The 16,654-nt window shown below is 44.6% G+C and overlaps 1 protein-coding gene across 1 annotated transcript in view; it reads right to left on the reverse strand.

Moving 5' to 3' along the window:
* LOC140203686 (uncharacterized) overlaps positions 1–16,654 on the reverse strand; it is a 161,717-nt gene that overhangs the window by 34,966 nt on the left and 110,097 nt on the right. Inside the window, exons 13-14 of the mRNA XM_072269732.1 lie at positions 15,257–15,365; positions 13,693–14,462 (exon numbers count right to left, since the gene is read on the reverse strand). Coding sequence (XP_072125833.1) covers positions 13,693–14,462; positions 15,257–15,365 — 879 coding nt within the window. The remainder of the gene's footprint in view (positions 1–13,692; positions 14,463–15,256; positions 15,366–16,654) is intronic.

Below are 16,654 nucleotides of genomic sequence, written 5' to 3' on the forward strand. Positions count from 1 at the left end.
ATTGGAGAGATTGAGGTGAAGGAACCCTTAGGAGGCAGTGATCATAACATGATTGAGTTCACTGTGAAATTAGAAAAAGAGAAGCCGAAATCTGATGTGTCGGTGTTTCAGTGGAGTAAAGGAAACTACAGTGGCATGAGAGAGGAACTGGGCAAAGTTGACTGGAAAGGGACGCTGGCGGGAAAGACGGCAGAGCAGCAGTGGCTGGAGTTTATGCGAGAAATGAGGAAGGTGCAAGACAGGTATATTCCAAAAAAGAAGAAATTTTCGAGTGGAAAAAGGATGCAACCGTGGTTGACAAGAGAAGTCAAGGCCAAAGTTAAAGCAAAGGAGAGGGCATACAAGGAAGCAAAAATTAGTGGGAAGACAGAGGACTGGGAAGTCTTTAAAACCTTACAAAAGGAAACCAAGAAGGTCATTAAGAGAGAAAAGATTAACTATGAAAGGAAACTAGCAAATAATATCAAAGAGGATACTAAAAGCTTTTTCAAGCATATAAAGAGTAAAAGACAGGTGAGAGTAGATATAGGACCGATAGAAAATGATACTGGAGAAATTGTAATGGGAGATGAGGAGATGGCAGAGGAACTGAACAAGTATTTTGCATCAGTCTTCACTGAGGAAGACAGCAGGATACCGGACACTCAAGGGTGGCAGGGAAGAGAAGTGTGCGCAGTCACAATTACGACAGAGAAAGTACTCAGGAAGCTGAATAGGCTAAAGGTCAATAAATCTCCTGGACCAGATGGAATGCACCCTCGTGTTCTGAAGGAAGTAGCTGTGGAGATTGCGGAGGCATTAGCGATGATCTTTCAAAAGTCGATAGATTCTGGCATGGTTCCGGAGGACTGGAAGATTGCAAATGTCACTCCGTTATTTAAGAAGGGGGCAAGGAAGCAAAAAGGAAATTATAGACCTGTTAGCTTGACATCGGTGGTTGGGAAGTTGTTGGGAGTCAGTTGTCAAGGATGAGGTTACAGAGTACCTGGAGGCATATGACAAGATAGGCAGAACTCAGCATGGATTCCTTAAAGGAAAATCCTGCCTGACAAACCTATTACAATTTTTTGAGGAAATTACCAGTAGGCTAGACAAGGGAGATGCAGTGGATGTTGTATATTTGGATTTTCAGAAGGCCTTTGACAAGGTGCCACACATGAGGCTGCTTAACAAGATAAGAGCCCATGGAATTACAGGAAAGTTACATACGTGGATAGAGCGTTGGCTGATTGGCAGGAAACAGAGAGTGGGAATAAAGGGATCCTATTCTGGTTGGCTGACAGTTACCAGTGGTGTTCCACAGGGATCAGTGTTGGGGCCGCTTCTTTTTACATTGTACATCAACGATTTGGATTATGGAATAGAGGGCTTTGTGACTAAGTTTGCTGACGATACGAAGATAGGTGGAGGGGCCGGTAGTGCTGAGGAAACGGTGAGTCTGCAGAGAGACTTGGATAGATTGGAAGAATGGGCAGAGAAGTGGCAAATGAAGTACAATGTTAGAAAGTGTATGGTTATGCACTTTGGCAGAAAAAATAAACAGGCAGACTATTATTTAAATGGGGAAAGAATTCAAAGTTCTGAGATGCAACGGGACTTGGGAGTCCTCGTACAGGATTCCCTTAAAGTTAACCTCCAGGTTGAGCCGGTAGTGAAGAAGGCGAATGCAATGTTGGCATTCATTTCTAGAGGAATAGAGTATAGGAGCAGGGATGTGATGTTGAGGCTTTATAAGGCACTGGTGAGACCTCACTTGGAGTACTGTGGGCAGTTTTGGTCTCCTTATTTAAGAAAGGATGTGCTGATGTTGGAGAGGGTACAGAGAAGATTCACTAGAATGATTCTAGGAATGAGAGGGTTAACATATGAGGAACATTTGTCCGCTCTTGGACTGTATTCCTTGGAGTTTAGAAGAATGAGGGGAGACCTCATAGAAACATTTCGAATGTTAAAAGGCATGGACAAAGTGGATGTGGCAAAGTTGTTTCCCATGATGGAGGAGACTAGTACGAGAGGGCATGACTTCAGGATTGAAGGGCGCCCTTTCAGAACAGAAATGCAAAAAGATTTTTCTAGTCAGAAGGTGGTGAATCTATGGAATTTGTTGCCACGGGCAGCAGTGGAGGCCAAGTCATTGGGTGTCTTTAAGGCAGAGATTGATAGGTATCTGAGTAGCCAGGGCATCAAAGGTTATGGTGAGAAGGCGGGGCAGTGGGACTAAATAGGATAAAATGGATCAGCTCATGATAAAATGGCGGAGCAGACTCCATGGGCTGAATGGCCTACTTCTGCTCCTTTGTCTTATGGTCTTATGGTCTTAAGGATTACCACACACAGCTAGTTTCCACACGAGGGTACCCCAAACACACAACATGATAGCCACTTTCCACAACATACGAAATAACTCCAACAGTGATTTGCCACAGGGGCGCCTTTCTTCAGCGAACTACCACACCCAGACCGGGGTAACACACACGTGATATTCACAAAGGTATTCCCCTCACCAGAGAACCCACTCTTCTGGATTAACTACATGACAGTCACACCTTCGTATTCGAATGGAACTCAAACTCACCCTCACGGGCTACCTAGCGAGAGAGAGTCCACTAGGTTTCTTCTGTTTCAAACCTTCCTCTCCCCTCTTCTCTTCTTTTAAAGTCACCAAATGTGACCACAAAAAGGAGACCGTCTTCTGTGGAAAAGTTATCAACCCTTGCAAGGGTTGGAGCCACTGATAACTTCCCACCAGTCACACCTTTTCCACACTATGAGAGCCTCCAAAAACTCCACTTTTCTGTGGGCACACAACAAAGCTCATGCAGTGTCCAAAACCATGTATCTGTCTAACAACCAGCTGACTTTGTATTTATCTCTGCATGCTGAACAGCTGTCCATCACATAACCCCGCCCTCAGGTCACCATGGCAACTCACGAGCTGCTCGTTGTGCATGCGCGCGCTCTCTCTCTTTCCATGACAGCCCAGAAGCTGACAGCAGTAGTCAGTGTCCTTGTAAAAGTGTAAACATGAGCTGAAAGGCAGACTCTGCCCCTCTCTCTCTCTGCAGAAATCCAAAAGTTAGTCTTAGTTCTCAGTTCTCTCTTGTGCCTCAAAGTGACAGTCCACAGCAAAAAGGAACCCCAGGGGTACAAAACAGTGCTGATAGTGTTGCTAGACATATTGATGTAGTCTAATCTCAGACTGCATAATGAGGTCTTAGCAACACACACAAAATGCTGGAGGAACTCAGCAGGCCAGGCAGCATCTATGGAAAAGAGTAAACAGTCGACATTTCAGGCCGTGACCCTTCATCAGTCCACTCTTTTCCATAGGTGCTGCCCGGCCTGCTGAGTTCCCCAGCATCTTGAGTATGTTGCTTGGATTTCCAGCATCTGCAGAATTTCTCATCTTAGTGCTGAGTTCTTGCAATGTTTCCCATCTGATTAAAAATGCTGAAGAAAGCTTCCATCTCAGCTGATTTTTGAGAAGTTGTTTAACTCACTGCATAGCTTTGTACATGCGTACTGCCAGGGCAACAGAGTTGTCTTTAGTGCAAAGAGAAATGTGAAAAGTGACAGTAACAGAATTTCTCCACTTCCCTTTTAAATGGATTCCCCTCTATCCTGAGGCTGTGCCTTCTTGTCCTAGACTCCCCCACCATGGGAAACATTGTTTCCACATCTACTCTGTCTAGACCATTCAACATTCAAAAGGTTTCAATAAGATCACCCCCCGCCCCGCCGCCAATCCTTCAAAATCCAGCGAGTGCAGACCCAGAGCTATCAAACGTCCCTCGTATGATAGCGCTCTCATTCCTGGATTCATCCTTGTGAATCTCCTCTGAATCCTCTCCAATGCCAGCACATCTTAGATGAGGAACCAAAAACTGTTCACAATACTCAAGGTGAAGTCTCACCAGTGACTTATAAAATCTCAGCCTCACATCCCTGTTCTTGTACCTCTCTGGCCTCATTTTCTAGTGGTCCTAGGTCCTAGATCCACTCTCATCTCTCTATTTTTTACAAACTTGGAAAAGCTTTTACTATCCACTTTGATATGGTTTGCTAGCTTGCTTGCATATTTCATCTTTTCCCTCCTAATGATTCTTTTAGTTGCTCTCTGTAGGTTTTTAAAACCTTCCCAATCCTCTGTCTTCCTGTTAATTTTTGCTTTGGGTGTGCTTTCACATTAGCTTTGACTTCCCTTGTCAGCCACAGTTGTACTATTTTGCAATTTGAGTATTTCGTTGTTTTTGGAATACATCTATCCTGCACCTTCCTCATTTCTCCCAGAAATTCATGCCATTGCTGCTCTGCTGTCATCCCTGCCAGCACCTCCGTCCAATTTACTTTGGCCAATTCCTCTTTCATACCACTGTCATTTCCCTTATTCCACTGAAATACTGCTACATCACACTAGTTTCTCCCTATCAAATTTCAAGTTGAACGCAACCATATTGTGATCACTGTCTCCTAAGGGTTCTTTTACCTTAAGCTCCCTATTCACCTCCGGTTCATTACATAACACCCAATCCAGCATAGCTAATCCCCTACTAGGCTCAACAACAAACACATATCATGGGCATTCAACAAACTTACTCTCTTGAGATCCATTACCAACCTGATTTTCCCAATCAATCTGCAGGTTGAAATCTCCCATGACTATCATAACATTGCCCTTTTGACATACCTTTTCTATTTCCCATTGTAACTTCTTGTTCAGATTCCAGCTACCGTTGGGAGGCCTGTATATAACTGCCATCAATGTCCTTTTACCCTTGCAGTTTCTTAACTCAACCTACAAGGATTCAACATCTTCTGATCCTATGTCACATCTTTCTACTGATTTGATGCCATTCTTCACCAGCAGAGCCACACCACCCCCTCTGCCTATCTTCCTATCCCTCTGATATAACGTGTAACCTTGGATATTCAGCTCACAACTACAACCATCCTTCAGCCATGATTCAGTGATAGCCACCTAACAATGTGTAATAGAGCAACAAAATCATCCACCTTATTTCTTATACTCCATGCATTGAGTACTGTATTTGCTACCCTTTTTGATTCCGCATCCCTAATGCACTGATACTCACCCTGCTGGCTGCAATTTTGTCCTATCATCTGCCTGCTCTTCCTGACAGTCTGCCTGCACACTATCTTTGCTTTTTTACCATCTGTCCTATCCTGAGTACTTTCACTCCTGTTCGATTCCTCTGCCAAATTAGTTTAAGTCCTCCCCAACAGCTCTAACAACCTGCCGACGAGAATACTGGTTCCCGTCGGGTTCAGGAGCAACCCGTCACTTTTGAGCAGGTCATACCTCCCCCAGAAGAGAACCCAACGAGCCAAGAACCTGAAGCCCTGCCCACGCATCAGCTTCTCAGCCACACATTAATCTGCCAAATCATCCTGTTTCAACCCTCACTGGCACATGGGACAGACAGCAATCCAGAAATTACCACCCTGGAGGTTCTGCTTCTCAGCTTTCTACCTAGCTCTCTAAATTTAGGACCTCTTTGCTTTTCCTCCTTATGTCATTGGTACCAATATGTACCAAGGCATCTGGCTGCTCTCCCTCCCTCTCCAAAATGTTGTGGATGTGACCCGAGCCTGGCACCTGGGAGGCAACATACTATCCGGATGTCCCATTATTGTCCAAGAATCTCCTGTCTGTCCCCCTGACTATTGACTCCCCCATCACTACCGCTCCCCTGTTCTCCCTCTTTCCCTTCTGCACCATGGACCCATGCTCAGTACCAGTAACCTGGTCTTCACGGCATTTCCCTGGGAGGTCATCCCCCACAACAGTATCAAAAACAGTATTCTTATTATTGAGAGGAATGGTCACGGGGGTACTAACTGCCTATTCACATTTCCATTTCTCCAGACAGTCACCCAGCTACTCGCCTCCTGCAACTTAGGGGCGACTACTTCCCAGTAACACTGATCCATCATCTCCTCACTCTCCTGTACAAGCCGAAGGTCATCTGCGGCTCCAGATCCCTAACACGGTCTTTAAGGCGCTGCCGCTGGGTGCACTTCACGCAGATGTAGTTCCCTGGGAGACCCAGTCTCCCAGGATTCCAACATCCGACATGAAGAACACACAATGGTGATTTACTACATTAGACACAGTAAGAGAGGGTAAAATGGGAACCTTAACAGAAGCTTAGCCGGAGCCAAGTGTCTTTCGAGCCAAAGCCTCCTTCGCGTCACAGCCTGAGACTCCTACTCTCACCACTGGCTTACTCCTAACAATGGCCGACCTGCTTGTCCCTTCTGTACCTTTAAACAAGCGTCGCCAAGCTGCAAGAAACCTCATCACTGTGCCCTGCTCCTGCCACTGATTGGGCTACTGGAATGAGCCCAAACGCCTGCAAAGGTCTCCTTCTAAACAGGGGTCACCGACCTGTCAGGGAAAGTATTGAAAGGCAAAATCGAAATAACACGTATGATGGGTCGGATAGTTTGAAGTGTGTATATTTTAATGCTGGGAGTATTATGGGTAAAGGTGATGAATTTATAGAGTGTGGATCAGTACATGGAGATATGATGCTGTGGCCATTACTGAAACTTGGTTGAAAGAGGGGCAGAAATGGGTAACTAACGAGTCAGGTTTTTGGAGTTCTAGAAAAGATGAAAGAGGGGTGGAGTTGGACTACTAATCAGGGACAATATCACAGCTGCTCTCAGAGGAGACGTAATGGAGGGTCAGACACTGAGTCCACTTGGGCGGAACTCAGGAACAGGAAGGGTACAATCACACTGAGGGATTGTACCACACAGCCCCGAATAGCCACACAAGGAACAGCTATGCAATCAGATTAAAGAAATGTTTAACAATAATAGGGTTGTTGTCATGGGGGATTTCAACTTCCCTAATATAAACTGGGACCTGCTTGGTGTCAGGGGTTTAGATGGGGCAGAATTTGTTAAGTGTATCCAGGAAGCTTTCTTAAATCAATGTGTGGACAGTCCAATGAGATGAGGGGCCACACTGGACCTGCTGTAGGGTAATGATCCTGGCCAGGGTGACTGACCTTTCAGTGGGTGAGCAGTTAAGGAACAGTGACCACAACTCCTTATCACTTAGGATAGCTATAGATAAGGATAGGTACAGTCCTTGTGGAAGAGTTTCTAAATTGGAGTCGGGCAAATTATGAGAGCATTAGGCAGGAACTAAGAAAGTTAAGTGGAAATATCTTTATGTTTAGTCAAGAAGAAAAAGGAAAAGTATGCAAATATTCAGAAGTTTGGATCAAACGAAGCGTATGAACAGTATAAGAAGCCAGAAAAGAACTAAAAAAGGGAATTAGGAAACCAGTAGGGGCCATAAAGAGTCCTTGGAAAGTAGGGTTAAGGTTAATCACAAGGCATTCCATACATATATCAAGAGCAAGAGGATAACTAGGGAGAGGATGGGACCACTCAAGGATAAAGGGGGAACATTTGTTTGGATGCAGAGAATGTGAATGAGGTACTTAGTGAGAACCTTACTTCAGTATTTACCAAGGAAAAGGATATGGAGGACCAGGAGATCGCTGTTGAATGTATAAATATGTTAGAGCATTTAGAGGTCAAGGAGAAGGAAGTGTTGGGCCTCCTAATGAGTATTAAGGTGGATAAGTCCCCAGGGCCTGGTGGGGTTTATCCCAGGGTATTGAAGGAGGCAAGAGATGAGATTGTTGGGCTCTTGACCAGTATCTTCTTGTCCTCTCCAGCCACAGGCGAGGTCCCGGAGGACTGGCGAGTAGCTAATGTTGTCCCTCTATTTAAGAAGGGAACAAGGGAACTATAGACCAGTAAGTCTCACATCAGTCAAACTGCTGGAGAACATTTTTAGGGATAGGACATATGAGCATTCAGAAATTAGGGACAGCCTGCATAGCTTTGTGTGTGGCAGGATATCCCTTACCAACTAGACTGAGTTTTTTGACAGGGTGACGAAAGATTGGTGAGGGTAGGGCAGTGGATGTTGCCTACATGGATTTACTAAGGTGTTTGACAAAGTCCCTAATGAGAGGCTAATCCAGAAGATTAAGAGGCATGAAGAGACTGAGAGTATCTGTTTCCCCAGGTTGAAACACCTAATACCAGAGGGCAAGCATTGAAGGTGAGAGGGGGTAGGTTCAAGGGAGATGTGAGGGGTAAGGTTTTTTACTCAGAGTGATGGATAGAGGCAACTACTAGGGTGGTACAGGCAAATACATTAGAAGCTTTTAAGAGCCATTTGGATAGACAGATAGATGTAAGGAAGACAGAGGGATATGGACAATGTGTAGGTAGGAGGGATTGGTGTTTGTGTGTTTCTGAATGCTATTTGTCTGGTTCAGCACAGCACTGTGGGCCGAATGGCCTGTTCCTGTGCAGAACTTTTTTATGTTCTGTGTTCTACAATACAGGGCATTCTGACTGTTTGCATCACAGCCTGGTGTGGAGCTTCAATGCACAGGATCACAAGAGGCTGCAGAGGGTTGTAGATTCAACCAGCTCCATTACAGGCACAGCCTTCTCCACCTTCAGGCCATCTTCAAAAGGCATTGCCTTTAAGATGGTGGCATCCATCATTCTGCATCCTCACCATCAGGGACATTCCCTCTTCTCATTACTGCCATCAGGGAGGAGGTACAGGGGTCTGGAGTTAAAGATTCAGCAACAGCTTCTTCCTGTCCGCCATCATATTTCTGAACAATCCATGAACTATGTTGTTATTTTTTTCACACTTTAGTTACTTTTGCGGCTTGAAAACAATGAACCTCACGGAAAATATATTTGGTTAGGTACACGGTTTGGAGAGGTTCAGAGAGACATGGGCCGAGCACAGGCAAATGGGAATAGCTCAGGTAGGTAGTTGTTGGGCCGAATGGCCTGTTTCCATGCTGTATGATTCTGAAGCTGTCCAGGGTGAGGTGCAGCCCATCAGGATAATGCATCTGCCGATGTTTGATAGAATCCTGGTGGACACACTGAATCTTCTCCGGTCCCTAAAATAAAGTACGTACTCTGCACTTTCTAGATCATTCCATCCGTATGGAGGTACTAGAAGATGCTGCTGGCAATATGGATGTCCATGTACTTGAAGGTGTCAACCAGCTCTACAGCAGATCCATTGAGGATGGGGCTATGTTCATCTACATGACCCCAGACCCACCTACCATCCGCTGTCCCCTCTCCCTTGGGTCAACCACCATTTCTTCGGTTGCTGGCATTAAGGGTCAGGTTATAGTTCCGACACCATGACACAAAGTCTCTTCCCCGTACTGTCTCATTTAATCCAGCTGAGAATATACTGCAGGTGTCACTGGCAAACTTGGAGATCAAAATGGTATTGTACCTGAACACTAACTAGTATCAAGAAGTCCCACTTGGGAGGGAAAGGATGGAGTGTAAGAAAAGATTTAAATTTGATTCCTCCTTGGTTTATGCTAAAATGTGTAACACAGAATGGACACTTGTCTGGAAATGTTATGTCAGATTTTTGAAGGGATTTTGAAGGGTATAAAAGGGGGTAATTCTTTGTGCAAGGGGGAACCTTCTGTTAGGCTGGGTTGCGGCGAGTACTGAGAGCTGGAGAGAGAGGTGGGGAGGGGGGAAAAAGACTGAAAAGCCATCGGGCATCTGACAGTGCATTGTGTGGAGTGGCTTCGTGATTGGGTGATCAGTATAATTTTGTCTCTTTTATTATTTTATTAATCATTTTTCTTTCTATATTTCATTCTTTATATGTCTAATAAGGTAATTTATTATAACCTTTAACCCAGGTGCTGTATCTCCTTTGTTTGTGGATACCTCTTGAGGCTGAATCAGGAAAGAACAAGGAACTACTGCTAAAATATTTTTGTTCCAAGTGGCCGTGTGATCAGTGAATGATTTCAGGACATGCAGTGGAGCTGCATGGTTGCCAGGGATCACTCCAATATTGCTTATCGCCCGTGATGCAACTGAGATTCTGATCGACCCTGGTGTCCGGACTTGGCATCCTGAGTGCTTTACAGAGGTTACATCTGGATCCCCTGTACAGTGCAAGGTCATTGTCCCTGAAACTGAACCAGTTGGGCTTTATCATGATCCACTGATACTCAGTTTTCAAGTTTATTATCATTCAACTCTATACATGTATACTGCCAAACGAAAGACATTCCTCCAGATCAAGGTGCACAACCCAGTGCATATAACCATATAACAATTACAGCATGGAAACAGGCCATCTCGGCCCTCCTAGTCCGTGCCGAACTCTTACTCTCACCTAGTCCCACCGACCTGCACTCAGCCCATAACCCTCCATTCCTTTCCTGTCCATACAGCTATCTAATTTAACTTTAAACGACACAGCTACCACTCTCTGAGTAAAGAAGATCCCCCTCATGTTACCTCTAAACTTTTGCCCTTTAACTCTTAACTCATGTCCTCTTGTTTGAATTTCCCCCACTCTTAATGGAAAAAGCCTATCCACATCAACTCTATCTATTCCCCTCATAATTTTAAATACCTCTATCAAGTCCCCCCTCAACCTTCTACGCTCCAAAGAATAAGGACCCAATTTGTTCAACCTTTCTCTGTAACTTAAGAGATGAAACGTAGGCAATATTCTAGTAAATCTCCTCTGTACTCTCTCAATTTTGTTGACATCTTTCCTATAATTCGGTGAACCAGAACTGTACACAATACTCCAAATTTGGCCTTTCCAATGCCTTGTACAAATTCAACATTACATCCCAACTCCTATACTCAGTGCTCTGATTTATAAAGGACAGCATACCAAAAGCTTTCTTCACCACCCTATCCACATGAGATTCCACCTTCAGGGAACTATGCACCATTATTCCTAGATCCCTCTGTTCTACTGCATTCTTCAATGCCCTACCATTTACCATGTATGTCCTATTTTGATTAGTCCTACCAAAATGTAGCACCTCACATTTATCAGCATTAAACTCCATCTGCCATCTTTCAGCTCACTCTTCTGTCCTAAATCTCTCTGCAAGCTTTGAAAACCTACTTCATTATCCACAACTCCACCTATCTTAGTATCTGCATACTTACTCATCCAATTTACCACCGCATCATCCAGATCATTAATATATATGACATACAACAAATGGACCCGGTATAGATCCCTAAGGCACATCACTAGTTACCGACCTCCAATCTGACACACAGTTATCCACCACTACTCTCTGGCATCTCCCATCCAGCCACTGCTGAATCTATTTTACTACTTCGATATTGATACCTAACGATTGAACCTTCCTAACCAACCTTCCGTGTGGAACCTTGTCAAAGAAATATCTCACACGCAACATATAAGGTAATATTACCATATTAAATAATAAGGTGCATGTATGACACAAGTCAAAAGGTAAACCGTATAACACTACTGGGTTTTCATACCTGGTCAGACCTGGGTGGTGGAAATGAGTTCAGTAGTCTCACGGACCGGGGGAAGAAGCTGTTTCCCACTCTGACAGTGCTTGTCCTAATGTTACTGTATCTCCTGCCTGACAGTGGGGAGGGGGGGTTCAAAAACATTGTTGGACGCATGGGAGGGGGGATTTCTGAGGGCCCTGCCTACACAGCACCTCTGATAAATATCTCAGATGGGTGGAATGGAGACCCTGATGATCCTCGTGATGGGGGCCCTTAATGCCATCCTTCTGAGGCACCGCTCTTCAGAAGGGTAAATACAAGTCGGTTTTCACACTGAGACTAGAACTACAGGTCATATGTTCAGGTGAAAGGTGAAATATTCAAGGGGAACGACAGGGAGACTCCATGGTGGTGATGAGATTGTAAAACGAGGTACCAGTGGAAGTGGTGGAGTCTGATTTCAAAATTGAAGAGGTTTGGATAAGCACTTGGATGGGAGGAGTATGGTGCTTCATGGTCCAGGTGCAAGTCAATGGGACTCAGCAGAACAATAGTTCAGCATGGACTAGGATGGTCTCTGGGTCTGTTTCTGTGCTGTGTTGCTCTCTGACAATGACCCTAAGATAGACAGTAGAGTCAGTAGATACTGTTCACTTGGATTTTCAAAAGGCCTTTGACAAGGTGCCACACTTGAAGCTGCTATAGTATTACAGCAAAAACACTAGAATGGAGGGAAGACTGGCTGTAACTCAAATAACCATGCGTTACAACAGTGACGTGGAGAAGAGCACATCGATTCATTCACTCGTTCCACCCGCTGACACATCACTGAGTTCACATTGAAGAGAGGCCATACATCTGCTCTGAGTGTGGGAAGGGATTCATTCACTCATTCCACCTGTGAAACATCAGCTTTACATAAATCCTCAGCATTACATCTTTGCTTTTTTGATGTTACTCCTCTATAAATGATCAGTAACATTGCATTTGCTTCCCTTACCTCCAACTCAACCTGAAAATTAACATTCAACTAATCCGGCCTGTAATTTCCTGTCATTTTCTTGGCTCTTGCTTCATATAAAGTGGAGTGACACTTGCAATTTTCCATTCCTTTGGAACCATTCCAGAATCAAGTGTTTCTTGAAAGATCGCTACTAATGAGGTAGGCTCTTCACTACCTCTTTCAGAAACCCAGAGTGTAATCTATCTGGTCCAGATGAGTTATCTACCTTCAGACTTTTCAGCTTCCCTATTACCTTCTCACTTCTGCCCCCTGACTCTCTCAAATTTCTGGCACGCTGCTGGTGTTATCCATTGCGAAGACTGATGCAAAATATTATTTAGCTCACCTGCCATTTCATTCTATCCCATTACTACCTCACCAGCATCATTTTCCAGCAGTCCAATGTCGAGTCGAGTCTTGTCACTCTTTTACTGATGTGACGTCAGTGACCCCAACTGACTCCCATTGCCTAGGGTGAATCGTCGTTATCCCACCAAACAGTGCAAATGCTTTGGTGTGGATACGGTGTGATGCACCCAAACATTAGCCGTGACACAAATATCAAACAACATACAGTGTGCAAGTAAAGAAATATACTTTATAGTAATTCTTACTGGTGGGTTAGTAGAAATAACTAAAAGAAAAGGCGCCACATAAGTAAGTTTATCAGTCTGGTGCACATAATATTGTAATATGTTGGAGCTCACGCCTCCGATTCCATCCACAACGTCCTTCCGAGACTCCAGCCACCCTCCGAGCCCCCGAGGTCCGGTATCTGCCGCCCTGGAACCGCTGTCCGTTCCCCGCTAGCCTCCCGAAAAAGCCCGTGAACCCCAGTTCAGCACACACATACGAGATACAGTAGCATAACATAGCTTCCATTGGTTAGTTCCTCTATTATCTATAACTATAACCCAAACATTACCTCACAGTTAACATTACAAAGAAGCCATTTCATTATAACACTTAAGAGAAACCATTTTATAATTAGCAGTTAACAGTTAACATTCCAGTTAATATTACTGGGAACCCTACATTCTCCCCCCACCGAATTAAGTCATGCCTTTATGATGTTCAGATAATTCGCCAACCCTTCCTGCAGAACACACAGCCCAATCCACATGCAGAAAGCCGTGAAATTGCTCCCCAACACAGCAGAGATCACACCTTGTTCCCTAGGTGTTACATAGGCCAACCTCTCTGAGACCTACGTACCCCCTCTTCAGAAATAATTACAGTCTGATTCCAACAGTCACTTTTGAACGTGTCTCTGGATTCAGAAACTGTGAGGGTTAAATATCCAGCAGGCCGCTTATTTAAACTCAGTAGTGTGAACTCGGTAGTGTTTCACAAGGTGGGATGACTGAGTGAATCCCTTCCCACATTCAGAGCAGGTGAATGGTCTCTCCCCAGTGTGAATTCGCTGGTGTGCCAGAAGGTTAGATAACAGATTAAATCCCTTTCCACATTCAGAGCAGGTGAATGGTCTCTCCCCAGTGTGAATTCGCTGATGTGCCAGTAGGTTAGATGACAGAGTAAATCCCTTTCCACATTCAGAGCAGGTGAATGGCTTTTCCCCAGTGTGAATTCGCTGGTGTGTCAGTAGGTTAGATGACCGAGTAAATCCCTTCCCACATTCTGAGCAAGTGAACGGCCTCTCCCCAGTATGAACTCGCTGGTGTGTCAGTAGGTTACCTAACTGAGTGAATCCCTTCCCACATTCAGAACAAGTATATGGTCTCTCCCCAGTGTGAACTCGTTGGTGCACCAGTAAATTAGAGGAATCAGTAAACCCCTTCCCACATTCAGAGCAAGTGAACTCCCTGGTGTGAACTCGCTGGTGTGATAGCAGTTTTGATGGACAAGTAAATCCCTTCCCGCATTCAGAGCAGGTGAATGGTCTCTCCCCAGTTTGAACTTGCTGTTGTCTCATCATGTGGGATGTATTAATGAATCTCTGTCCACACACTAAACGGTGGAACAATCTCTCTCTCTCTCTCTCGTGAACCTGTTTATGTATCTGCACGTAGACTTGGTGAGTCAATCTCTTCTCACAAGGAGCAGGTGAACGGCCTCTCACTGGTGTGGATTTTATTTGATTTTATTTGGAGATACAGCATGGAACAGGCCTCTTCAGCCCAATCAGCTGCTCCATCCAGCAATCCACCTGTTAACCCAGCTCTGTCAGAGGACAATTTACAATGACCAATTAACCTATTATCCGATATGTCCTTGGACTGTGAGAGGAAACTAGAGCACCCGGAGGAAAACCATGTGGTCACGGCAAAGACGTACAAGCTCCTTACAGACCGTGTCTGAACTGAAATCCAAACTCCGACACCCCGGTCTGAAATCTTCAGTTTGGATGACGGAACCAATTGCTTCCCGCAGAACAGGTGAACCGCCTCACTGTAGTGTGAACTTGCTGATGTATCTTCAGGTTGGATGACTGAGTATATCCTCTCCCAAAGAGCAGATCATTGGCCTCTCCCCAGTGTGAACTCACTGGTATATCTGCAGGTTGGCTGAGTGAGATAATTCATGCCCACACTGAGAGCAGGTGAATGATATCAATTGTCTGACAATTCACCAAGTCAGATGTTAGCCATAGTGAATCCCTTGTAAAATCATTGCAGTTGACGAACTGATCTCTGGTGAACAAATGCTGGTGTGTTCTCAGCACCCCGGTTCCAGCGGATTTCACTGAGTTAAAACAGAATGTTTCCTTTCAGACACAAAATACAGGTCCAGCTGGGATGAGATACATCTTCATCCCCAAGGATCGACAACTAATCTATCGGTGCTACAAGGGGAATATCCGGTCACTCCTTTGACAATCTGAAGACAATTAGAAGCTTTACCTCCATGGGTTCATCCAAATCTCACCCCGACACTGAACACGTGTTCGGATTCTCCTTGCTGTGACTGCTGTTCTGTCTTCTCAAGCATCTCCTCCTCTACATTCAGAGACTGATTGTTTTCAAGTGCTGGTGAGCTGACAAAGACAGCAGAACTGACGTGTTTTTGTTTTCAAGATTCCCATTCAGAAACTCCTTGAAGTTTCAAACCTGCAAGAAGATTTACAAAAGACATCAATGGGTGAAGGATAGTACTTTGAATTAAATAGTTTTCATCTCTAACATTACACTGTTACAGTGAGATTCTCCCAGTCAGTATTATCTCAATTTCTGGTCATGTCACGCAGAGCTACAAACAGCACATGATATCACGTAGCTGCCCTAGAGACTTTCTAAGTACTCAAACCCCCCTCCCTCACCAGTGTGACTGCTGCAGGTCACTGGTTACCCCAGACAAAGGTGTCTGATATCAGTCTGTTCTCAGAGAGAATGGGACTAAACATGTTCTAGCAGGCAGAAAGATCCAGAACAAGAACAGGTAGGACAGAGGCAATTTTAGAAAAGATCCAAGTCAAATGCAAGGCTTTTAGACCTTAAGATATAGAGAGAAGTAGGCCATTTGGTCCATTGAGTCTACTCCACCATTTAATCCAATTCTTCCAGTCATCCCCTTCCCCTGCCTTCACCCCATACCCTTTGATTCCTCTGCTAATCAAGAACTTGTCCATCCTTGCCTTAAATACACCCAATGACTTGGCCTCCACAGCCGCTCATGGCAACAAATTCCACAGATTTACCACACTCTGACTAAAGTAATTTCTCCGCATCTCAGTTCTAAAAAGACATCCTTCAATCCTGAAGTCGTGCCCTCTTGTCCTAGAATCCCCTACTAGGGGAAATAACTTTGCCATATCTAATCTGTTTAGGCCTTTTAACATTCCAAATGTTTCCAAGAGATCTCCCCTCATTCTTCTGAACTCCAGGAAATATAGCCCATAAGCTGCCAGACATTCCCCCTACAGTAACCCTCTCATTCTTGGAATCATTCTCGTGAATCTTCTCTGAGCCCTGTCCAATGTCAGTACATCCTTTCTAAAATAAGGAGCCCAAAACAGCACGCAATACTCCAAGTATGGTCTCACAAGTGTCTTATAGAGCCTCAACATCACATCCCAGCACTTATATTCCATACCTCTAGAAAGGAATGCCAACATTGCATTCGCCTTCTTCACAACCGACTTAACCTGGAGGTTAACCTTTAGGGTATCTTGCACAAGGACTCCCAAGTCCCTTTGCATCTCTGCATTTTGAATTCTCTCCCCATCTAAGTAATAGTCTGCCCGTTTATTTCTTCCACCAAAGTGCATGACCATTCACTTTCCAACATTGTATTTCATTTGCCACTTCTTTGCTCATTCTCCTAAAC

The sequence above is a fragment of the Mobula birostris genome, chromosome 10, assembly GCF_030028105.1.
Source record: "Mobula birostris isolate sMobBir1 chromosome 10, sMobBir1.hap1, whole genome shotgun sequence".
Taxonomy (NCBI): Eukaryota; Metazoa; Chordata; class Chondrichthyes; order Myliobatiformes; family Myliobatidae; genus Mobula; species Mobula birostris.